This window comes from Meleagris gallopavo, chromosome 1 (genome assembly GCF_000146605.3).
Source record: "Meleagris gallopavo isolate NT-WF06-2002-E0010 breed Aviagen turkey brand Nicholas breeding stock chromosome 1, Turkey_5.1, whole genome shotgun sequence".
Classification (NCBI taxonomy): domain Eukaryota; kingdom Metazoa; phylum Chordata; class Aves; order Galliformes; family Phasianidae; genus Meleagris; species Meleagris gallopavo.
The window spans coordinates 5,668,544-5,695,185 of record NC_015011.2 but is presented as its reverse complement, the minus strand read 5'-3'; the positions used below and the strand labels follow the sequence as shown (position 1 = coordinate 5,695,185).

The following is a 26,642-nucleotide window of genomic DNA, read 5'->3' as shown; positions in this document are numbered from 1 at the left end:
AGCGCCGCGGCTCCGGCTCGCAGGGACCCTACAGTGGCTGCTGCAGCATGGGCTGGCTCAGGGGGATTGCCTTGCTTTCCTTGGGAGTATTATTAGCAGGAAGAGTGAACTGCCAGCATGTGAAGAATAACGTGCCAAGACTCAAATTATCCTATAAAGGTAAGTCTGTTGTTCTCTCTTATTCTCGGATTCCCGCTCCTCCTTGCCCGGTCACCCTCCCCCCTCTATCCCTCCCCCCCCGCCTGATCCTCACCTTCCTCCCGGCTTTCCCTTATCTCTGGAAGGAGAAACTGTTGTATGGAGAAATTTCTGAGAAAACACTTAAAAAGCCACTCCGTGCTCCTGTACCCCACAGTTTGAGCACAAAGAGTTAGTTGCGTTTGCAGACAGGGACTGGGGATCGTGCTGATCCACGAAGAGTGTTTTCTGCCTTGTGCTATTTCATCGGACTTTACTCTTTAAAACGATGAGCCTGGCCGCTCCGCTCATCCCTCGTTCTGGGCACGGAGTGCAGCCCCGGTACAGATCTCTTTCAGACAGCGTGGAATAGATGAAGCTTTATATTTTCCCTTTTTAGGCATGAAGTGGTTAATTTTCAAGTCATGAATATTCAAGTCTGTAAAAATCTGACAATCAGATGCCTAACATAAGCAGTAGATGGTGGGTTTGCCAAGAAACTATAAACTGAAAGGAGCAGATCAGTCCAGAACAGGGGGAAAGGACTGTTATGCACTGGAAAGCACTGCCTGTGGATGTTGAGTGCAGCGCGATTTATTTGATCTGAGGTTGTGTTTGGTGTAGTCTGATGCGTTTCATTAAAGATCACAGGGAAGGTGTAACTGAAGAAAGAGCTCTGAGATTACGCTTATGTGGAAATTGTGTAATACCACTCACGCTGCAATTGTCAGTAATTAACTTTTGTACGATATTGCTAGCATTAAGAGAGGGCTCTGAAGTAGGCAGACTCTTTTCTTCGCCAGAGTAGTTTCTCTGTAAATACATTTTCAGGAGAATGCACAAAATCTGAAGAATATGTAACTGGGAAAAAAGACTGAAATATAGGGGCTGTGGAGCATTGTTATTAAAAGGGTGTGTGTGTGTGTGTGTGCATTTTTTTCAGTAGAGCTGCCTTCTCATAATTCTCAGATTATTGGAGGTTGGGAGAAGGAGCAGCAGCTCTGATTCTGAGGGAAGGGAGGAAAAGTATCACACTACAGTGGAAAAGAGAACATGTGTGTGCACGCCTGGTCAGAGATGTCAATCCCAGTTTACAGTATAGTGGCAATACATCTCTTGCCAGTAGAAACACATTTCCTATTTTTTTTTTTTCCTTTTTTTTTGTTCCTATTGTCTTGCTAAATGAGGAGGGGAATCCCTCTCGTGGTACGAGGCACATGTCTATTTTACACTTTCCGAAGTAAATTTAAATTGCATGCTGCAAATGAGAGGGGGAAAGCCCTCTCTGGTACGAGGCACATGTCATTTTAACATTCCAGATTAAAAAAAAGAAAAAAAAAAAATTAACACCTGCAAAACTTGGATGCATTGTAGGCAATAAATACATGCGCAGAATTTTATTAAAGAATACTCATATGCATATTTGTGTGTGTTTAAACATGAAAGGATTTATGTGAAAAGAAGAGTTAAAGGGGTTCAGAATATGTTTGTTTAGTTTTCATAAGAGAAGCCATTTCTATTTTACACAAAATTGAATGTTATGAATAATGTAGACTGAAGAAAGCTTCTATCGTAACTACATGTCAAACTAAAATCATTAAAAACCTCTTAATTGCTTCCAAACTTTCACAATCATGCCTAAACTAAGATTAGTCCATAGAAGCATTAATCCTATAAAAATATCCTGTAAAGGGGTTTAGTGGCTAATTAATTATTGTTTATTATTTTTCACCCTTTTAAAGTTTATTGATGGATCAGGTCTGCTGCCCTCGCTTGCACAGGCTGATCTTAGAAACCAAAGGATGGCCCAATCCGGTTGGCAGCGGTTTTCTATTCCGATGCTACTGTATCCATATGAACTTTAGCAGCATTTGCTACTCCATTGATTGGTTGCTTTCCAGTTCAAGCCTTGCTGGGCAAAAAGGTCTAACTCTCATTTTATAAGTATATCAGACACCAAATTTTGATATAAAGCCAGTCCTATATGCACACAACAGGAAACAGAAAGAAGCATTGACACTGTTTTTGTAACTGCTGGGTCGCTGTAAAAAGATAATGAGTTCAAATGCTGAGCAACCCTGCTTCCTCTCTAGCAAAGAAAGTAAACACATGTTTAATTCAAAGCAAGTTAAAGTTAAGTCTGAAGACTTACAGGAATTCTCACTCTGGCCTTTGATTCATATGTGTACTTAATCACATATTTGACTTAAAACATGTGTAACCCTAAAAATCAAATGAGACCACTCACATGCTTAACGTTAAGTACCAGTGTAAATGCTTGGCCAGGTCAAGAGGAGCGTGTTGCATGTGCTGCTGCATTGATCCCTCAGAATAGGGATATCATTATTAGCCAGGGGAAACTAAGCCTTATCAGCTGGTGCTTTTCAAGACAAATTTTCCTTCCAGCCTAGTGCACAGATAAATGTTAACACTTTGGCTAGGAACAGCTTGGAGAGCTGTAGGTATTGAAAATATGTCTTTCAGGCACTCGCTGAATACCTTACATGCTAATATGCATCTCAGGGTATACCTCACTGCTGGGTGTTGCTACATGATTTATCTCTATCCAAACTTGCCAGTAGGATAAGAAACTCTCCAGTCACTGATCTCTGCCTCTCTTTAAAGAGCTGTGGTTGAGTAAAATAAGACTTATGATATTAAAAAGAATAGGTGGGGTGTAAAGTATGACTCAAGTGACTTCTCTTTTCAGTGGCTGTCATTGTTCTTTAACATGCATGCTTGTATTTTTTTTTTTTGTCTAAACAGATACCTTGGAGCTAATTGTCAGTGCTTTACTTCAAAAGAAAAGCAAGGATGCATTTTAACTTCTTGTTTTTTTCGACTGCTGGATGTCAAACATAGTTAAAAAACTCAGGCATTTGCTTTAAAAGTTAGTGACATGAGTCATGAAGGGTTAAAGCCCTGCCAACCCTGATTTCCTATGGTCACTTGTTTTCAAAGGTCCAGCATTAGCTCTGCCATTTCCCAGGTTGCTGGACAGAAGTTTCGGTGAACTCCCATTTTTGCTTCCTCTTAACTTCTTGTCACTTGGTCTTGTAGCAGATTTAGAAGCATCCTACAGGGCACACTGCAGATAGGAAGGAGAAGGGAAGGTGTGTAAATGCATATATTCAGGCCACGTCTGTGGCCTGAAAAGGTTCTCCCTGTTTATTGTAAAACAGAACTCTGGTTATTTGGCTTACATCACCTTGATTTTGAGGTGTATTAAAGGAAGGAAATTTGAGGAGAGCATTGGGGAAATCCTTGTTCAGCTCAGGTCTGTGGAGAAACTCCTGTTCAGTAGCCCAAGCATTTTCCTCTCAGTGCATGGATTGGGAAGGTTTTACAAAGATGATATCTATCTCCTTATTTCATTCAAAGAGAATTAATATGATTAAGGGCCTGATCCAAAGCTCACTGAAGTCAGTAAGTTCTAGATCATAACCAAACAGCTATAAAACTAAAAGCTCAGCTGAGCCCCTCAACCTCAGAGTTCCTCTATATGTGTCCTTCAAAGATTTTGTGTCTTTATTATACAGTTAACAAGAAGCGCTATTGTTGATATGCCAAATGTAAAGGAATCTTTCCTTAAAAAAATGTGATGCCTTTTTGTTGTTGTTTTTTTTAATTGAACTGACTTGACTCTCAACACGGCTGTAAGTCTCTATGCTGTGTCACCAGGTCACAGATTGTGTTCGGGAAACTTCTATTGAACAGAGAGTTATCAGAAAGATGGTGACCAAGTTGAGTGTGCAAAGTTTAAAACAATAAATACAGCCTTAACTCCAGATGGATTTTTTGCATTGTTTATTGTTTCTTATTTTCTTTTGCTGTCTTCTGCATGGGGGAGGTAATGTCACAAGCAGAGACAGAACCATTGACAGTAACACTTAAATATAAAAATATAAGCCCCCCAAAGAGTTTCCATTAACTTGACTTACAGATTTTTTACTAAAGCGGCCCCAATTTCTCCATATGAATAAAACTTGTGAACTCAACTTTCTCAAATCCATCTGTTGCATCCTATTTTTCTGCTGAAAATTACTAAATGCTGTAAATATGTTTTGTAAGAGTATGTGTGGTTCTTCTTTGTTATTGTTGCTCAATTGGATACATATTACTTGAGAACAAATAAGTGGAAAAGCATTGCATACAGATTTAGCTCTATTTGTCTCTGGCTCCATTTCAAGTCATATTAAAAATAAGTGTTTTGTTTAAAATTGGAGTGATAGTAAGAACTGCTCCATCCTTGACGTACAGTTGATTTATATCTTTATGTGATGGATTTTTATATGGATAAAATCCTGGCCCCAGCAAGAGAAATGGCAAAGCTTCTGTCCGATTCAATCAGTGCAGCACATTGTGACGAGGGAGGAATGACACTGCTCTGAATTACCTGTATGTATTCCAGAGTAAATGTGGTACTCGGTTTAGGTTACTGACCTAGTTGGGTTGTAGCTGATGACCCACTGGTAGGTTTGACTGTGGTTTTTCCTTTCAGTCAAACTCAATTCAGTAACTCCAAAAATATGGAGAAAGCAGACCAGAGTGGGAGAAGGACAAGGGAGAGGAACCTCAGCCAGTACAGGCTCTCTTGAGCTGGGACCACTATTTAAGTTTGTCTCAGATTTCAAAGTATCTCTTTAAAAAGCCTCATGCTTAAACTCAGAGATAAAAGTCTCTCTAACATTCCTGAAAAGGAGAAGAAGGGCAGCCTAGATTTGGGAAGAAGACTGGGAAGGAAGGCAAGTGGATGATGCTGTTAGGCTCATCACACTGCTCAACTTCCACTACTCCTGCACAGGGTTTCTGCATTGCCTGGCACTCCGTGTCCTTGCCATTATCTCAGTGCAGGCTGGAAGCAATGAAGACATCAGATGCAGCCATAGATTTTGTTAGGCTTTTTTTTTCTTTTCTTCTTTCCCCATAAATGTTGAGTACTTCAGAGAAGCTCTGTGCGTTGCTCTGCCTTGCCTTGCTTGAGTGGGGTCTTTATGATACATGGGAACTGTTAGGAGAGACCATAGAACAAGCCACATGAATCTTGCCTGCCTCTGTCATGTCCCACACGCTGAATGTAGGGAGAAGCTGATAAAGAAAATGCCTAAGCTCAGATCTTGTCTATATAGGGAAATTTTCAGCTCACTAATTAGGGCCTGTAACACACAGAGTAATTGGAACAAGGAGGATGAAAACCTAGCCCAACATTTCATTTTGCATTTCCAACTTTCCCATTTAATTCCAGTGGAAAAAGTGGTTTCTGAATTACAGAGCCCGCGTTTTCTGAGAAGCTGAAGTTCTCTATAATTCTTTGTGCTGCAGGATTGCAAATGACTGAATTGTTCATGGCAGGTGCTGTACTGACAGCAGTGGACAGTCTGCTTTTTAGCTGTGTACAAGATGTGCAGTACTTACCCCTGCTGTTTATTACAGCAGCTTTAAAACTCCTAGCAAACAATTTAAACATCTGTATTTTCACTGAGTTCAATGGATCTGCTGATAAATTAAGTGTTTCTAAAAGTCTGCTTCTGTGCTTGAAGTCTTTCTGATCAGGACTGAAATATCTACCTGTTTGTTTGCTCACTTGCTTTTTTTTCTTTTTCTTTTTTTTGTATGTATTTATTCCATAAAATTTAGAAAAGCAATATTTAAAATAAGAAACCCAGTCTTTGCAGGTTGCTACAATGTAAATGGATTATTTATGATAATCTCTTCTGAATATGCATCTACATATACAGAAAGAACTTACTTAGAGCTCCATCCAAGAAGAAATCACTAAATGATTTGTATTTTCAGTTCTTTCTTTTTGCTTGGGTGTTTCAGGCTTTATTTAATGCATGACTGTAATCTGATCCTTTTAATATGATTTAGGTTTGTCTAATCACTGGTTCAGTGTCCAACCTTTAATGCTCACAACTGGTATTAAGGATACATCATTTTATTTACTCCTGGGCACAGGCTTTTTTGTCTTACACACACCTGGAAGATAGCAATGGAAGCACAGGTAATACAGAGTTATTCCAATATTTTGAACATTTTCTATATCAGTTGAAGCCTGGCTTGACCCTGAAGGAAAATCATATCTTTACCTGGGAAAGTGCCTGAGTGATGGAGAGGAAAACAAATCCTTCTGAGTGGTGTCAATGGTTGTGACATTTTCCAGTTGTTTGAAAGCTAGAAAGGATATGACTGTCTTCAGGCTCCCACACATTCATTTTTTTTAAGGAAGTATGTGGAGTAGACCCCATCAGTTCTATGTCAAAATTTTAAATGGAAGTTCTGTAGCTCATCCTGGTGCACTTGTTAATTAAGGTTACATGTGAAAGTTGCTGCTGGTGTTGTGCTGGGGCTGGTGGGCGATTCAGCAAATTCCTTCCCTTGCAGGATTAAAGCTCCCTTCAGGAATGTCTGCAAGTTCACAGTCCTCCCACATAAAGCCTTCATATAGGTTAGCTGCTCTCTTGCAGTAACAGCTGTGGAAGTTGAGAATAACTGCGGGGATCGTACATTTACTTGACTTTTCCTATTTTTTCCAAGTGGGACAGTGCCCCAGTGCACAAGAGAAAGGGATGGCCACAGCTGTTTAGAGCATCAAAAATCTTAAGAGTGCTGTAGCCTTTCTCCTGCACAGTAGGAGTTCTCTGCGGTATCTTTCTCTCTCTTTTTGACTGACTATGTCAGTCACATTAAGCTCTTGTAACTGTCAATGGGTGGAGAGGGGAACCTCCAGAGAGCTAATCTTGGGCTAGGCACGCTGAATGAGACTTTAAGGGCGCACATCACTCTTCAGTGACTGGAAAGGAAATTAAGCTCCTTGTTCATTCATTTAGTTTTTTTCTTACTGGGAGGATATCAAAAGAAGGTACCAGTTAAATGCTGTGGAAGAATTTAGGCTGTGTCTTGACCTCAAAACAGCCAAATTTGAGCATGTGTCTCTGTCTAAATGAGCATTTAAAACTGTTAAAAATCTAACTGCCAAAATCTATGTATGCCCTCAGTCTCTGATCTGGAGGTCACCTGCAATTTGATCTAAATTTGCGTCAAACCTTCAGTCACAGTGAGAAATATACAGTACTACTAAATTCTTCATTGTTCTTAAAACAATTCCCTAACTTACATTTCCCACGTCTCTCCTCCTTAATAAGCTTGTTCCAAATACAGTGACACATGCTGCAAGTGACTGTCTGGGGCTGTAGAGCTTTACTAATTTAATAGCTTAATCATTCAGAGCTTTCAATAAGCTGTCCCCTGACCAGTTCTACTACTTTCTGAAGGTTTTTAATCTTTAAATAAAAATATTTTCAAGACCCAATTTTGTATAAGATGGTTTATATGTAAATATGCAAATGTGCACGTACAATCTAAAGGACAGGTGCCCGAACACTCAGTCTTCCCTTTTTCAGTTGACCTATTTCATTAGTGAGTGCAGAATGAAACCTAATTTAGGTTCATTTCTAAAAATTCTAAGTCTGACTTACACTTTTGGGGATTCTTTTCTCACCTTGATGATTGCAAATTCTCCTTGAGCTGGACTCATCTACAGAAATCGGTGCAATGCATGAGCATTACTTTTTGTCACATCTCATTTTCATCCTTTGCTGCTTGATAGCCAAACATGGGAAAGTCAAAAGTTTTTAACATTCTTCTAATGTTTTAAAATTGTTTGACACATGTTGGGCTGCTTGCTTATCTCTCCAGCTGAATGTTGCAGAAACATTAGAAGTGAGCAGTCAAATAAAATTCTCATCTCTTATAAATATTTTCGTGCAAAGTTGGATCTTGCAGGGAACAATTCGAGGAATGAAGTAGTTATTTGCTTTCAACGTGTGCAAGGAAGAAAAAGAAAATTCTCCTTTACTCTCCACTCTAATGAAGCAAAGCTCATGTTGGTTCTGACAGCCCCTCTTGGCTCCTTTTGAAATTCCAGCCTTGTGTGAGAAAAGGACACAAAAAAGCTCTGTGAGATAATTTAAAGGATTTAGAGCTGCCTTTCAAAGGGGAGGGGTTGGTGGCCTTTTCTAGAGGCAACAGAGGATAAATACAGCTCACAAGCATCCAAAAGAGCTGCAGAGAGTGCAGGATACAGCTTTCATCAGCAGCTGACACCGGAATAGCTATCCTTTGGTATACACAGATCTGACACCTGGCACGGAACATAGTGAGGTCTCTTAAGATGAAGGAAAGATTCGAAGGTGTTAATGTTAGTTTTATTCCTTTATGGATTTCCCAGTGCAACTTTACTACTTTTTACATAAACATGTAGTCTAAAATGGCTCTGACTCCTGGTAGAGCTCTTTTTATCCAAACAACAAAATTCATATCAGCAATGATGAGTGTTGGTCTGTAATACCTGTAGGTTAACCTGATCTCATCCCCATCATGCAAGACAGTGTATACATCTCTGTTCTACTAGCCCTATATGATAGGTATAACATTCTTTCAGTTAATGGGAAGGACAACAGAAATATCTTTTTGTGGATAACAGCAAGAAAATTTTACCTTTCAGATTACTTTCTCATCTTCTTCACTAATACAGCAAGTGAACAGCTACATCAAGACTTCTTGCTCCAACAGCTTACGAAGAACAATATAATTGAATTTCTGAATTGCATAGTCAGGAAATCACTTTATTTCTAAATTGCTGCTCTTCCAAGATGTGTCAGTGACCATCAAGTGAGAGTAAATGTAAATTCAGACATACAGGAAGGCATGTTAACATTTTAAAAGAACCCTTGTTGTCACTTATCTGAAATGTCCTAAACATCAACAAGACAGTATTTGAAGGATGTTGGTTGTGCGATTATCAGTATGGTAACCCTTCCCCCACATTGCTGTTCAAAATATGTATTCTCAGTCATACATAATGTAGTCATAATAACTGACCTCAAAGAAATGGGCAAGCAAGATTTCATCTCATGAGAAAAGATTTAGAAATTTGAAAAATTTGAAAGAATATTCCATATAGCTCTTCTTAAAGGAATGTTTTGAAAATAAAAATAAGAATGACTGTTGGAAATTTTGTTTTTCTTTGTAATCTGGAGTATAGAAAACAAAATTTACATAAATTTATCATTCTAACTTTTCAGATTTTTCCAGACCCTTTTTTTCATCCGTGATCTTTTACTCTGCACAGGGAACAGTAGTCTTCCTTTTCTGACATCCCTTTTCAATTTTGCATCTTTCATCATTCTTCTAACACCCATTGCAACTCTTTAGTGGACAACAGTCATGCAAATTAGGAAAGTTTTTTTAGCCTCACCCACAAGTGGAAGTTGGAGGTTAACAGAAACCCAACACCGTAACTGAAGGTACACAGGAAATCTGTACTGTAACGGGAATGAAAGAAAACACCATAAATGTGAAATCCTATTAATGCTTTGGCTCTTCTCTGTCAGCTTCTTCATCTGCAAAGTGATACTAAGTAATCTCATGAGGAATTGCTCAAGGTCAGAGACTTGCTGTGCTTATTCAGCGCTGTATCCACTCTCAGAATAATCTCATCAACGTATATATTCAAAATTCAGCCATAACTTACTTTTGATCAACATACAAAGACCTTACGGGTATATTAAAGTCATTACAATAATTGTATTCACAAATCTGTTTGTTTGTAACATGAAACATGTGCCTATTATCCGGAAAGGCCATATAAATTAATGCAATTTAGATATTCCAGATGGTTCTGTGTAGGATAACTTCACAATATTTTCTGGAGTTTCTACCTTTATTTCACACTAAACACACTGTGAAGGTGATTACAGATGGCTCCATCTGAAGAAAAGGAGCCTTTATGTTTAGTCTTTGTAATTCTATCTACAGAAGTATGTGAGAGCTTGCGAGAACCTGGCCTGGTTCTTTAAGTTTAAACTAGACCTCTCCTTTTTACTTTTGTAACCATAGCAGAAAATCAACTTTAAAAACAAAGGGAGAGTAAGATAATGCTTTTTGTGTGCGTGTGTGCTTATCAGACAAAACTAAAAACCTTCAGACACTTCCCTTTCCACTCAGTCTGAACATATCTTAACAGAGGCGTCTAATACTCCTCTGCCCTTATGTGCATATGTGCTTACTAAGAGATTCTGAACTCTAAACTTCTTTTTCTTTCCATACACAGCCCTTTTTCTTACTCTCCATGCTCCATGCTTTCCAACCATCTCCAGGAGAAGTGCATCCCTTCTCTGTCACTGGGGAAATATTTGATAATCAGCTCAGTCAGATATAATTGCCTGTCATTTGTGACTCGTTCATTGGAAAACCATAGCCTAACAGCCTTAGTTCAAATCTCATAATGAGGATTAACTGCTGTAATAAATTCAGAAAGGGAATTATGCATCTCTATAAGATTCCTAAAATAAATAAGAGATCGCCTGTTCCCCCTGTCATCCTGGCCTCTGTGAAGATAAAATTGGTTGTTTGTATATTCCACATATCTTGTATGGGACATGTAAATTTTATCTTTATTGAACTAACAAGAGCAATTTCTTTGCTTTGCTTTTATGCTTTCTCATGCCACTTACATGATGTCATGGTTGCTTTGAATAACATTCTTCTTCCACAATACAATACCAATTTTCATGCTATTAATTAAGAAATACAGAAGAGAGACATATATAGTTTTGGTGAGGCAAAATTCTGTAGTTTGACTTGTTAGACTAAGATATCTTATCAAAGTATATTTTTTGTGTTGGTTTGGAGATGCTAGAAAAGCTAAATTCAGTTCTGGAGGATGCCATTCAGATCAGCAGAAACCAACACAAAAGATTCAGTTTACTGAAGTAAAGAAACTTTTGCATTTGCCTTCTCATTATCAAATCTCATGTGTACTATTAATCTATATTAGAAATTTTAAGCTATCAGCAATTATCCTCATGTAAATCAAATATAACTTCATTAAATGATTGTGTCTGCAGTGGTGCAAGAGAGAAGGGAATTAGACCACTGATACTGCTAATTGACATTGCTCCAAAGAGAATGAGGACAAGACTGAACAATACACCTTCTATATTTTAACATGATTTGCATAGATGAGTGTATAAGCAGCTTTTTAAAGGACATTTCTCATAATTGCCATTCTCTTAAAACTGTTTTCTGTCAGTGTGTAGGAATATGACAAATGCTGAATTTTGTTTCACTGGAGGTTCACCACCATTACTATGCATACAAACTATTTTACCTTATGCCAGACATATGGTAGTGATCAATGTATGTAAATTGTATGAGGAGAAGTGAAATGTGACTTTTTAGGCTAGGAAGCATGTACTTGTTTCTGGTTATAAGACACTGGAACTTTAATTCTTAAAACAAATTTTATTTGAAAATAAAAGCTAGTGAGCAGGAAGAGTAGCAATAGTTTTTGATAATCACTATGAAAGGACGATATTATCCTGAGCAGAACAACTCAGTTAGACTCTTTTGCCATCAGGATTTAGCAGAGAATTGCTTGAATATGCCAGCCAAAAGATGAGCCTGTGGTGTGCAGAGGTGAAGAGATGAGCTGCTATGGGGCCACATTTTAATGAGTCCATACTGCGGGCAAATGCTCAGCAGCACAACTCAAGTTTTCCCAAACATAATGTTTTAACAGAAAGGTATATTCTGTTCACTTTCATCCCTAGACATCATATTCGTGCATCCATCATGCAGTGAATTCAGCCTATTCTAAAAAGTCAAAATCAGGTTTTCTTGTTTTGTTGGATACTGACTGATGGAGAAAAAAACCATAGCTTAAATCAATTCTGCCTTTCAAATACTTTTCAAAATTGCTCTCTCTCAGTCCATCCTTGAGAAACTGATTCTAATTTTGTGACGAAAATGCATTCACTTTGTACTCAAGTTTTTCTATTCCATTCCAAGAAAGTTTTTTTTGTTGTTGTTCTCGTCGTTTCTTTTTCTTCTTTTTTTTTTTTTCTTCTTTTTTTTTCTTTCCATATTCAGTATTGCAGAGTAGGAAACTAATCTAGAGTCTGACAGGCCTTTATTCTAAGGTATTGTCATATTCTTCAATCTGAACTGAAAAATGGACAGATCACTGGGTTTCATAAATGTGCTGAGAAGCTGTCAAAGCTCTTATTTGCATGTGAATGGTCAGCCGAGATAGGAAGAGAGATATGTAAATAATTCTGCAGCTAGCTCCTGACAAAGATCGTTGCATTTCAAAGTGCTGTGAAAAGCAGTACCATGAAACTTTAACCTATTCACAGGTAGGGAAACTCCCATGCCTTAAATAGATTTATTGTAATGATGACCATTTGGGGAAAAGTGAATCTTACAAAGCAAGATCAAGTCTTCCACAACTAAACATTTTCTGCTTCTTTTAATATTAAAAAAAATAATAATAATAAAAATAAAAAAAGTATATAAGCTTAAACCTTCTCTTCCTTCCCAAGGGAGGGAAAAGAAAAAAAAAAGAATAGAAAGAAGTAATAAAGAAAGAACAAGAGAGAGGTAAGCAGATATAGGCCTTCATTGAAGAATCAGAGGAAGGAGTGGAAGGAACATAAGGGATATGAGTATTATTCCAAATCGTGTCTGTCAGTGTCTGTTCCAAGAGCCATTCAAAATAATTCATTACTTGAATTTGGTTTACAAACCGCTCAGCATTTCACTATTCTCCACTGTTGCACTTCAATATGTGTTTAACTAGGTAGGATAGGTAGATGGTTTAGTTTAATGCTAAACGTATCCTTCAAAAGGTGCAGTTATTCATGCATGCAGAGGAGCAAAATAAATAAAAATAAACAGTAGAAGAACGAGAAACATGGAGTAAAATAAAAATCTTAATAGGCTCTATGCCAGACAGTTTTCTATATGTTTTATTGTACTTTGTGTCTGCTTAGAATTGGCATGTGTATATATGGAGAAAGATTTACTAAGCCTTTCATGCCTGAAACAGCTCCAAAAACGTGATTAGGCAGGCACAAATGGTTCCAAAGTAAAGTTCACCTCAGAAAGTGATGTGAATTATGCACCTACCTGTTAATCATGAGATAACGTGAGACTCTTGCAGTAGTTTACCTAGCAGCAATCATTTTCCTTGATATTATTTTGTAGTTTACATCTACTTCCCTCAAAATACTATGATGTATTTCATTCCAGCTCCATAATACAGTAAATAACTTGTGTCACCCCTGTAATCATTTATAGCACACATTTTCTTTCTCAAAAAGATTCTGTGCACTAATTTGATCTGGTTAAATTATGCTGAAAAGGATTCACAGAAACAAAGTTAAATGCAATTTCATTCACCAAATTTAGAAAGGGCAATTATTCAAAGGCTCTGGGATTTGCTAAATCACAATAATATTCCTGTAAGAAAATGTGATTTGTCTGAGTATTTATGAGGAGATTAAAAATGAAAATAAAAGAACTGATGTTACAAACTCCTACTCACATGAGTAGTCCCATTGATTTTAATATACATGGCACTCTGGCGTGAAGTCCCCTTTTGGGAGGCTATGTACGTTCTTCTTCACATGTGGAATAATAATCCAGAAAAAAAAACAAGCGATTATTCAGAACACTTGAAATTGTTGAGCTTTGCCCAGTTAATGGGAAGAAATGAGGCAAACACTATTCAAAATGTTGTTCTGTTTCCAAATTAAATAGTTTTTATCCAGTAACAGTCTCTCTTGATTCTACTTATCCCATAGATCCACACTGCTCTAAAATACCACAAGAAGAGCATTCTTTGCTTTGTTGTGTTTTGGAGCATCCTCATGTCCAGCGGGACACAAAAATGTCAAGTGAAGTTCTCCACAGCAACTCTGGCTCAGTCTGGTGAATCTTTGAATCATTTTTGGGGTGTGTATCAATGTCAATTAAAAAAAAAATTAAATGTCAAAGCAAGTTTAAACTGAGTTTGTGAGCAATGGAGTACATTGTATCTTACTTTATCTCAGTTCTCCCTTCTAAAGGCCTTTCATTTCAAATATTCTACGTAGAATTCTGTCTGTGTACATAACATAGAGCACAAATTAGACACAAGTCAACCTTGAAGCTGTTCCACTGATTTTAGCACAGTAACTTTAGATAAGTAATACTTCAGTCTTGCAATAGATCTTCCGTAATGAAATCGTTCTGTTTCAGTAACCATTCCCATATCTTTCTGAAGAGGTCACAGCCTTGTAGAAACTTTTGTCTGTTACTAGAGCATTGCTTACTCACTATAGCTATAGCTTGAGGCACTTTGAGTGAAAGTTGCTTCTGCCTGCTTCTCACATGAGCTCATATGAAAGGACCCAAGAGCTCTTCTTCGCAGCGGGAGTCTCCAGAGCTGCTTTCCTGCCACTCTAAATAGCTGCTAACACTAGCAGATGGGTGAGGAATCCCTGCTCCTTTTCAAACATCAATCTGACAAAGTGGGCCTGCCAGCACAGGCCATGTGCTCCCTTACTCCAGACGTATTTTCAGAGGTCTCTTGGAACACTTTGCAAAAGAGCAAGAAAAATCTCAACATTTATCAGATGTATTTTACAGTGAGGGTGATGAGGCATTGGAACAGGTTGCCCGGAGATATGGTGGATGCCCTGTCTAGGGAGACTTTCAAGGCGAGGCTGGATCAGGCCCTGGCAACCTGTGCATGTCCCTGTTCATTGCAGAGGAATTGAACTAAATGACCTTTAAAGGCCCCTTCCAACTCTAAGGATCCTGTGATTCTATGATTCTATGATTCTATCCATTTACAGAGACATTTCTATTATCTAAAAAATTATTGTGGCCTATGTCATCACATCTTAAGAAAATGCAGAAAGTCTCGAATGCAGTAGAGGATGGTGGGGCAATTACATTTTTCATGTTTTATAATAGATATACATTTAAAGAAGGAAATAAAAAGAATGCTTTCTATTAAAAATAGGAGTGGAAACAATTTGTGGCATAAGAAAAACATTTACTTTACTGATCTCTGGTGAAGGTGGCTGTGAAGTCTTTCACTAGGCTGGAACAAGACATCAATTTCATTAGGGTTGTTACTTAAACTGCATCAGCAATCAGTACAACCCACAGAGTATTTCCCTAATAAACAGGTATATGCTGCTGTGGAACAGCGGCATCCTAATACTTTGGTAGTAGTGCTAGCTGATATTAGAAGGTAGAAAATGCATTATATAGTAACACATGCACAAAAGGTTTATATCTGTCAAGGAGATCACTTATTGTAAGAAAGTCTATGATCCTGTTCACTTGATAAATAGAGGATGTGCAGGCATCAGACATGCGTGTAACACTGCCAGCCAGCAGCAGGGTATGTGGAATATACATGCAACGTGAGATACTCCTTCGCTTGCCTTGCTGTACTGAAATCAGAAATTTTCTCCCACCCAACTGTTCTGATGGGGTATGGGGCATATCTGAGTTCAGTCTCTCCCTCTGCTGAACTAAGGGAACAAACTTTCTAAAATCTCTGAATTCTGAGTGTGTTCTTAGGTGCATGTATGCATTTACCTACATAACATACACAAACATAAAGATATTTACATAACTATGCTTGGACCAGATTCATAAACAGTGCAAAATTACACCACACCCTGCTGCAAGTTATTTTTAGCACTTCCTCAATGTAAATGTCTAATTCAACATTAAGTTTCAAAACAATGAATGATGTGTTTTATGTTTCAGTGGGTATAAACGTTTTCATTGCATAGTAGATGATTTAAGCATGAAAGGTCTTGCATTCCTAGCTGCTACAGAATGTGGGTGGGAGGTGGATCTTTTCTCCTTTGCTCATACCAGGAAACAAAGAGTATTAGTATTTGTCATGAAGTTTCATCAAGACAGTGTTAACATTACTGGAAGAGACATGTGTACGTTATGGAGAGTGACAGCTTGATTACAGTAAAAATATCAGGTCCTCTGAAAACCAGGACATTGGCAATAGTATTTATAAAGGGTGTTAGCAGTGCTGGTATTGAATTTCCCAATCATGAGTCTTCTACAGCAATCAGTGAGGCCAGATATAAAGGAGATCAATTGTCACTTAAAAAAAAAAAAAGAAAAAAATTCTTCAGGTGTAACTTGAGAGCTATTAGGAACTATGTCTTCTTCTCTCATCTTCTTTCTTTAATCATCCATAGCTGGTCATCAGTTGTCACTGCATGATACTGGCTTTTGGTCTGGCTGATATTGCTGTTCTAATGTTCCATCTCAAAGACCAGCCTGGAAATTTCTCCACCAGTGTCAAGATTTATATACAGTTCTGTCTCCAGGAATAAGATGATCCCCAGATATACCTGCTAAGGAACAGCAAAACTCAGCCAGTAAGAAATGAGATGACCATAATGAAAGATTGTTTCTTTTCTAGCAGTCTCCCTGTGTTTTAAACTGGAAGCAGAGTGGAATTCTATCCTTACATGCATTAAAAAAAAAAAAATAACAGAGCTGTTTCTAACAAAAACATTACTCATGCTAGTATCATAGCCTTAACTTTACATTTATTGGCATGAAGGCTAACTTATAAAGCTGTGTGGATGTTTGCCATATGCAAATCCATCCATCCATAAATCAGTGTACAGAGTGGAGACTGCACAGCTGAAGCGACTGTAATGGTAAATGAAACCTTTCACCACCAGGTCAAATGCAGTTCAGCATATGTAGTAAATGAAAAGCACTATCATACAGGAATTGATTTGTGGTGTGTGTGAAATGAGTGAGTGACCAGTTCATGCTGCTTCATTCACCACCACAACTGGCACTCCAGGTTTGAACTGGCACGTAAGAACTGAGCTGCAACAGCGAAGTGCTGAAGCAACCTGGCTGATGATTGCTCTCTCTAAGTCATGCATAAACAGAGAATTTGCCTTGTGGGACTGTCTGGTAGTGTATTACAAGGATTAAGCAGGCGTTTTCCATCAAAATGAATTGTCAATGAAAAAGGAAGTTTCCATTTAATCAAAATTTTCCACCAGTTCTATCCAAATGAAAACATACTTTGGATCATTGCACTGCTCTACGGCACATGATTTTGTATTCATCTGACATTAAACTGTGTGTGAACAGGATTACAGCAAAGTTTATAAGAACTTCATGCAGTTTAGGTGTTTGCTTTCCCATCTTTTTCTGCACGAGACCAAAACTCCTGTTAAAAACTTTGACAGTACCTCAGAAAACAGCATAAGCATTATATGATGCTTAGGACATACAGTCTAGCCTTGAATCCTGACCAACTGGTAAGAATCAATGATGAGGTGTTTATCTTTGTATAGATTAGTATCAGAAGATGCCATGCAAGACAGGACACTCGGAAACATTTCTCAGTTTGAGGATATGACTTGGCCATGTCTGGGCTGTTTTTTCCCTCTTAGAGCCTAAGAAAGTTAAACACCCAGACCAGAACAGACAGGTGAAATGATCAAAACAAAAAGCTGTACATTCCTGCATTTCATTTTTTCTAAGTTGTCGCTCTGTGAAAAGTTCAGCATTTTGACCGTTTGTCTTAATTTTAAAACAGCTGTTAGAATATTTTAATTTCCCTTGAGGCAAAAAAGTTCTTCAGCTTTACTTATTCCTGCTATGAAGCTATATTGTCTCAGAAAAGCAGTGCTTCATGAAGCTCCTGAGTTGTGAAGCTCCAAACTATCCTGACCTTTACAGCTAAGTGTTAATGTCAAAACATAGTCCTCAGCATTCACTGCAACAAAAATAGCATTAAAAATGTATTTAATTCTTTAATAGCATTTAATACATTAATTAGAGAAAAATATTGTTATTTGTTACAATATGTTGAACAGAACTATTATGTAAATAAGTTCTAAATTATTTGGTCTGTATATTTCATTATTCATTATCCTTCCTTCACAGAAAGCAGATGAGGTCCCTGCTATACTGGATAAAATAAGATTAGACCACAGTTGAGAGCTATTGTTCAATTTTTTTAAGAATAAAGCAGTTAAGATTTCGATAGGCTAAGATGACCGTTTGCCTTCATGCTTCAAGGACATTAATGACATCAGGAAAACTGTGGCTAAAACAGTTTTCAATTTCATGTTCTAACACAAACTTTCTGTGAGGCCTCAGATAATACTTCTGTGCCTTGCCTTCCAATGTGTTCTTACATATTTGTTTTATTTTCCAGTGATAGTGAATATTTTTCAAAGGCAAGAACTATTTATGTGTAATGGGATTCTACTTGGGCTTTTCAGAACAAGTGGTACAACTGATAAATAATATAAGTTCAAGGCTCAACCAAATGCCTAAGCACTGAAACAAAAAGCCTTACTCTTCTTTATTTTTACTCTAGTAAGAAAGCAACAGAAAAGAGACAAATATATATGAAATGATGAACAATTCCTTAACATTATATCCAGATTGATTTCACACACTCAGGTTTAGTCATTCAAAAAGTACCTTCCTGACTGCCTTGCTTTTGCAGCTGAGAAGTGAAATGCTTTGGAACACTGTTCATTTTAGACAGTTAAAAAAGGCATTGTTAGTTTAAAAAGTCACTTTTATAGTTTACCCTTGTTCTAAAAGATTATTCAAATGATTATTTCCCATCATGCACTCAAAAGTTGACAATTTCTGTTTTCCAAATTTCTCCCTTGCATCAGGCAATGCTCTGAAGGCTGAAAAATTTTTCAAGTTTGCTATATTCATTCATTTCAGTGTGAAAAGACAGTTTTGTTTCACAAAAATGCTGTTGAGGAGACGCAATTTCAGTTTCATTCTGATTGATGCTGAAACGCTTTGTACATTCTCTTCCTTCTTTCTTCCTTTCTTTTTTCTTTCTCTCTCTCTCTCTACATATACATGTATATAATATGTGGTTTCAGGTGCAGTTTGTTATATTAGTCAGCTGGAATACTCTAGATTATCAGGGGACTTCCAGGTGTCATGCAAGAAGAATGACTGTTTTCCAAAACAAGCTGTGCAGTCCCCTAGGCTCTGGCATAGATGAATATGTGAGTGTTATTAAGCACAGAAAACATTTCTGAAAAGTTAATCCCATGTTGTGTTTGAATGTTAAGGAAATCGTGTACTCATTCTGAGGGGTTTAACCTTTCTTCAGAAGGTAAGTCTGGAATAAAAGTCCATATTTACAAAAGGTTTTCTTTATTTTCCATAAGGAATACAATAAAAAAAAGAATTTCTCCTAGAATTTCTGTTTCCTTGATGTAAGTACTCATTATCATTGTCGATTTACTCAAATACAGGTTATTACAGTAATAATAAGTGACAAGCTCTGTGTTATTTTGAAATAACACACATTATGGTTCACATCATGACTTCAGAGACTCAAGCAATGTGTTATTTCATATTGACAAATGCTCCAAAGTGTTTGCTCTTATGAATAAAGATTTCTGTATGTAAATTGACTTTGAAGTGCACACTGTGCAACAGCATTTGGATGTTGGGCCTCCCCACATTAATCCTCAACCTCTGTCATCTTCTGCTAGTATTACTACTTTCCATACTCTGGCACTTTTTCAAAGCTAACTGGAAGACATCAGTGAACTTGATTAGCGCTTTAAACTAGTTGTTCCTGATTGTGAGATTCTGGATAAATTCTTATCCTTAGTATCACTCTATGAAGGTGTAATCTGAAGCCTATTAAATTAAATGTCTTCCAATTTATTTAGGTTGCCTACAAATTAGGTCATAGTTTCTGGTTATAGATGATGTTACGACATTATTTCTCTTTTCAAGCTCAATCCCAACAGCTGGCATTACTTGGAGAGGCAGTGCAAACTACAGTGTTATTTGCCTGAAATTTCTGACAAAATAATTTAAATGGTATGTCAATGGCACTGAATCTTGCTATGCAAATTAGAAAGTGCTTTAACCTGCAGAACTGTTAAGATTAAAAAAACAATTTTTTTCACAGGCACTTACCAGCTTAAAATATTTCTTACAGTCATTGATTTGAAACCATACTGTAAATATGTGTTACTGAAAATTAAGAATGCTAACAGAAAGTAACATAGGATCTGATGTTACACAAGCTATTCTGGGCCTCATGGAAGCTGCATTGTGTTCTGTTAGACTGCTCAGGTTCTGAAAAAGTCTTCTGGGATGGATAAATCCATGTCCAAGCATGCCCAGTGGAGCCAATTCCATGAGGCTGACAGTGAATTTGCTCTCATAAAAGAAATATCTAAGACTGTTTTGCTGCAAAATCCAGGGGGAAAAAAAATGGAAAAAAAAAAAAAAAAAAGAATATGAATTAAATCATCTGAACATCTTTTCCAGTTCCAGTGAATTTTACCTCCTACATAACATTTCCAATATAGAAAGTATTTCAAGAGGAAAATCTCACATGGATTAATGTTTATTGGTTGCCAAGGCAATAGTTTGGAGACCTCTATAGCACAAAACAGCAAAACAGACATCATAAGAAGTAGGTTAGTATAAGGAGAAAATTTATAGACTATATGGAAGAAAATGTTCCAAATGTTTGTTAAAAAAAAAAAGAATTTTATTTTTCAGGAATAAAAATAAGTAGCTGTAGCAGCTGCCACTGAGATTGACAGCTGAAGAAAAAAAAAAAAACAAATTGAAATTTAAAGAAATAAAATAAGTACTGTGAAGTTCTGTATTTATTTCTGTTCAGAGAATAACATCTTTAAACTTCTTGTAATCATAAGAGAGTACTAGTATATTGGACTTTTCCAAACCAAACACAACTGTGGATCTAAACAAAAGAAGGCATTTAAAAGAACAGTCATTTTGAATTATGTCAAGCCTAACAACTATTTACAAGGGCATTTCTAACAGAAACAGGAGCAGAATTTTGTACAGATCTATTCCAGTGTTCAACTGTACCAGATTTTACTACAAGGATTCCTCAGGAAGGCCTTTATATAATGTTTCCCTACCACCATCATAGGCTGCCCATATTTTGGAGAGAGCAAGAAGTTAGAATGTTCCTTTTAGGGCTGATTAATGTTGTTTTGTTTTCAGCCATCTTAACTCTGCAGATCTTTTCGCATTTCTTCTAAGCAAAACCAGGACTGAGTGATAATGAATTTTTAGATTCTTTGATAGACTGATTTCAAATTATATGCAGTTTTATCTATACACTTTGATATTTCTAAAGCAGCTCTGAACTTTGTTTTTTCAAAGATAGCTAGTCAGCTAAAGAGTTTAATGCCTTTGAAAATACTGTCTTTTAAGAGACAGGCTGAATCAAAACAATATTGCTCATTCATCTTTTAAAAGTTATGTGTTCTCATCTCTGGCTCGTGGTATACATTTTTTGATGACATCCATTGTTCATGGATCAGTTTTAATCAGTTGTCAAAATAGTATCTATACTTTCTAATGTACATATGCACATTCATAGTCTAATATATGTGTACAAATTAAGCTAAATATTAATAATACATTGTGTTATAGGAAGAATATGTATATAGAAACATGGAAAAAAAGAAGAAAAATATTGAACCTTGAAACCCAAACTGTTTAGACTTGGAAACATATTACCTATTTTTTTCCTTATGTAGCAGTTTATTTTTCTTAGCATAGTGTTATTTAATGTCCTGAAGAACTAGACGATACTAGTTTCCTGATATTTTTAACTACACTGGGTCAGAGAGCTTCTTATCTCTATCACCATGAAAACCATAGTTCATACTCTCAGCACATCCTATTTTATTTACATCTCAAGTAATAATTTTCTGCCTTGTCATCTTGATCATTTACCTGAGAGATTTTCAGGCGCATGAGATCATCTCTCTGTCTTTATCAGAGATATCTCGTAAGATAGCAATACTCTCCAACATCTTTCGTGAATGGTGTGCAGTACCTTAACTGAGTAATGAGAGCAAATAAACTTTGATATCTAACTGAGAGCTCAGATATGAGAAGCTTTATAATTTAAGTATTCAAGATTTTATGAAGATTATTCAGAGCAGTGGTTTCTTAGTTATTCATGGAAGTGGTCACCTACTCCTCAAGTTGTAATGCGCATATGAACAGGTGTTGTTTTCTCTTTTTGTTGATGAATGTATTCAACACATACTCTTTTGAGTATGTGTGGCTATTTCTATTTCTATTACAGGTTTGTTTCGTGGTTTTATTTCGTCAATCAGGAACCAGAGTTCCAATAGCACCAGGGGTAGAAAATGAGCTTAGAAGTTAGTTTGTCCTGTTTGGTAAGAAACATACAGAAGTATGTTACAACATTTAGTATAGGAATCTTACGAAATCGTGTATGCCATAGCTCACAGTTCTCTATGGTCCACAAAACTCCCAATAAATATGTGTCTTTATGCCAAATACATTTGATGCATCCGCAAAATGTGTCCAAAGATCAGCTCTTACCTTGCTGATTAATGTGTTTATGAACAGTTTGCTGCTGTATAGTATCATATGCTTTGGCCATCTAAAACTGTTCAGGAGTGAAATTCACTTGATGTAGGGATCAGCTATAGTGAAAATATTCCATCTTGAGACACACACGATAGGTCCAGAGTTCTTGAAATTATTGCAGTCATGCAGACAATGTCTATTGGTGAATTCTGATGCAGTAAATGTTGTTTAATGGCCAGGGGTAGTAATACCTGTCAAATAACATTGCATCTCCTGTGAGGCATGAGGAAATAAAGCAAGAAACAGAAAGTGTGACCTGGTGATCTGTAACAGGAGACCTAGATCAAAATAAAAATAATAATAATAATAAATCCACTCCTATCAATATGAATAATGTTTATCCAACTGGATATTGGAATAAACAAAATAAGTACAACTGGATAGTGCAAACCTTGGAACCATGTTCCTGTGCTCTAAAAATTCCCAATAGAGTAAATAGCATTCAGTTATCTCTGTTCAAACATTTTGATATCCTTGTCTTTTACATGTTTTTCAAAAGCAAAAACAAAACCAATTTATAGGTTTGATAAAGTGATTTTTCCATAGAGTTTAAAGCAGCAAGCTTACTGAAATGCTGTCCAAGGTTTCTTATGGGTTTTCAGGAAGAGGAGCCTATTTTCCAATCATGATTAGAGCCTTCAAAACCGAATTAAACTTCTTCATGCTTCATCTGCTAAATGGTTACCAAATGGTCTTTGAACCATGCCTGGAGGGCTAGACGGTGAAAAGTATTGATATTATAAATAATGAATGATAACCATGGACAATAGAAGGAATTTGTCTTCACTAACTTAGGAGAAGATTATAATTCTGCTGAAGCAATTACTGATATTATACTTCTGTTTATCAAAAAGTGTTGTGGTTTTGGGAGAATGTAAACTTACAGAAAAATGAGAATATTTTGAGGAAGCATCATTTTCATTACATGAAAAATAAATATCTCTACATTTCATATAGAGCTTGTGGCCCTATAAGGATGATTTGGTCACATTAAAAAAAAAGGAAGTGTTACTACTGAAGAGTCAAGCTGAGAATTCCTAAAGAGTTATGTATTTCTACTGAAACATAAGTTTGGACATTGCAATTTTGCTTCTGAATATGGGTTAAATTTAGCAGCAGTTCTTGACTGATTATTTATATGAATACATCTTACTTTTTTGTTTTGTTTTGTTCTGTTTTCTTAAATGTATTGATTTTCAGCAGTAGTAGTTTATAGTTCCTAAAATCTGAGGATATATGTGATAATTTTGGCTCATGTTTGATCCCAGTGAAAACACTACCTTTGAATCTCTTCTGCATTGCCTGGGATTTCTATTTTGAATTCATACTGGACTTGTATTGAATGTAAAACCTATAATAACTAGAAGAAAACCAAAACTTCAACAACAGGAACCTTTTATTCTGACTGTGAATGTCTATTTAAAAGGATTTGTGTTCATCATTTTTTATAATTCATTGTGATATTGTATTCCATCACTAGCAGCTTAATTTATTTCTTTCACCATCTGTTATTTTTTTTTCTCTTCCATGCCAAAAAAATCAGTAGTGCTCAATGAGCAAAATGGAGCTATTCTATTATCCAACTAAACTGGTTTTAAGATGTTTTTATTCAAAATACTTTGGCGTATTTCTTACACTGGTTTTATTTAGCTAACCAGTCCTTTTGTTTTCTAAACCCATAAAACAAGAGACAGTAAATACTGTGTGTGAGCTGTCAGTGCCAGCACATTAGTAGCCACTACTTTATGAGACGTATATCAAACTGGTTGGATTTTAATTATAGTCAATAGGTAGAGCCTAGTAATAAGTGTGGGCACCCTTGCGATAATGCTATCTAGCTCACTCCTCATATAGAACAGGTTGAGCCATTTTCACAAACACAGGCCAGTAGTCAAAACAGTTTCCACTGTAGGCCGTGTTAATCTAGTGATATCAAAAAAATGTCCTTATGTGTTCCCTAAGCCACCAAAATAATTGGCAAGTTTTGTGAGTTCCTAGATTGGCAGCTGTGCTCTCATTTACGATCTACCCCTATGAAAAATATATTTGAATCTTCAGACTACGAAGTTTTAGATCAGAACACCTTACTGAATACTGGAGCAAATGAAAACTATAATCACTAAAACAGAAACTCTTTAGGAAGACTAAAATACAGAAATGGCATGGCACACAAATATTTGTTCATGAATTAGATGTTCATCCATCTGTGATAGGGTTTCATTACACATTCTGCAAGGATAAGATAGTAAATGACAGTAATGTTACACTGGAATTTCAAAACTGTGACCACTTTTCTGACCTAAATAGGAATAAGTTGGACGCGAGTGATTTAGCTATTGAAGTATCTTGTCCCCAAAACTACTGCAATATTTAATATGGGTTTAACCTTACACTTTTAGGGCTAGACATTAGACATCTTAATCTCTTGTTCTTTCTATGTGACATGAGGTCAATACATTTCAACTAGTGGTGTCATTGAGCCAATATTCTCACCTGGCTCTTTCTAAATGACACTCAAATAGTGGGGCATATAATCAGTCAAAAACTGTGGCAGAAAATTTCTCATGATTTTTAGCAGATTAGACCCATGCTCTTCTGCATAAGAAATAAAGGACAATAAAAAGCATTTTGCTGTGAAAAACATAGCTAACTGTACTGAATTCCTTTTTGTGTGCAGTTATAGCTTAATACAATTCTTTCTTTCTACTGAATTCTATTACTATAATGCCAGGAATTATGTTGGATTTCAAGTTCATATCCCAACTGTACAATTCAGGATATGCTTCAGACCTGTTTATTCAAATCATTTTATTCAGACTGTGGCTTAAATAAACGGAGAAGCAATTTAAAGAAACTTGACGCAGGTCTTTCTGAAAGCCTAGTAGACATAATGATTAATATTTCCAGGAAGGCTAATGATTAGACAAAATAATGGTATAGAGAAGAGCTTTCAGGGAAAAAAAAAAAAAAAGAGAAAGAGCTCTTACTGAAAATTGTTGGTAACCTAAACCACCTGCAAAAATACAGTATTTGCAATAGAAGCCCTTAAAGTTAAAACAGGTAAAATAATACAATTATTAAATTAAACATAACTGAGAGGTAAAATATTGTGATTGATAAGTGGCAATATTGTGCCTACTGTTTTCAACTTTAAATACAGCATGCTATTCATAAAATATACATTCAAATGGATGTGATAAAAAAAAAAAGCAGAAAAAATATATAATGGTTTTGCTCAGTTATCACTATAGGATGTAGTTTTTTGTCAGCTAACAATTAATCAGCACTGAAGGTGCTTGCCATCCACACCTAAAAATGTCCTCATGCTAGCACTGCTGTTTTCTCACGAAGTCTCATTTATCTTCCTACACAGGTCATTAAATTTTGAACCTTCTTGCTTGAAGTTGTGTCTCTGGTTGCCACTTTCTCTGTACCTACTCCCACAGAATTTTTGTGCTCCTGAGATCTCTTTATTCCAGTGATGCTACCATCAGCAAAATACTGGATGTAGCTAAAAAAATGAGGAAAGATTTTGTTTTGCTTTCATCCAAGTTTTTAATTCTAACAGATTGCAGTCATTTTCTCTGAGCTACAAGATCTCACTTTTAGTCAGACCTGATATGTCTTTGTCTACTCAGCCACATAACACAGGGTACATATACACCGCCATTATCTTGAGAATTTCAGCTTGCGTGGTAGCACAGTAGTTCTGCTTTAAGTAGCAGTATGCCATTACAGGAAATCCTAATTGGATTCCTCGTAAAACTTGAACTTTTTTCTAGTCCACCCATGATTTGATCCCATCCAGAGTTTATTTTGATTCCATTACTTTTTTTTTTTTTTTCTCTCTGTTCTGCTACTAGTTATTTGGCTCATGATTGTTCTAGATGATTGCCCATGTGTATTCCACCTCTGGTTCATATACACTGTATATATGATATCACATTTTCCCAGCAGCTACTGGGACTGCATCTGGGTGGTATCATCATTTCCTGCACCAAATTGGATGGAGTGAAACCAACGTTCCCTCAGTTCCTTCATGCTGTCATATGTAATTTTGTCTTCTCAATGTACAACATGATTTTTAATACCAGTACATGAACAGCAGGGTGAATGGAATATTCACCCTGCTGTTATTCTAACTAGTATTATATTCATTGATT

At 36.5% G+C, this 26,642-nt stretch overlaps 1 protein-coding gene across 1 annotated transcript in view; it reads left to right on the top strand.

The window, feature by feature from the left end:
* The first annotated feature begins 6 nt into the window (after positions 1-6).
* The window catches only part of LOC100549706 (semaphorin-3A), a 118,031-nt gene continuing 91,395 nt past the window's right edge, over positions 7-26,642 (top strand). Inside the window, exon 1 of the mRNA XM_010717985.2 lies at positions 7-159. Within this exon, the coding sequence (XP_010716287.2) occupies positions 48-159 (112 nt within the window). The 5' untranslated portion in view covers positions 7-47. The remainder of the gene's footprint in view (positions 160-26,642) is intronic.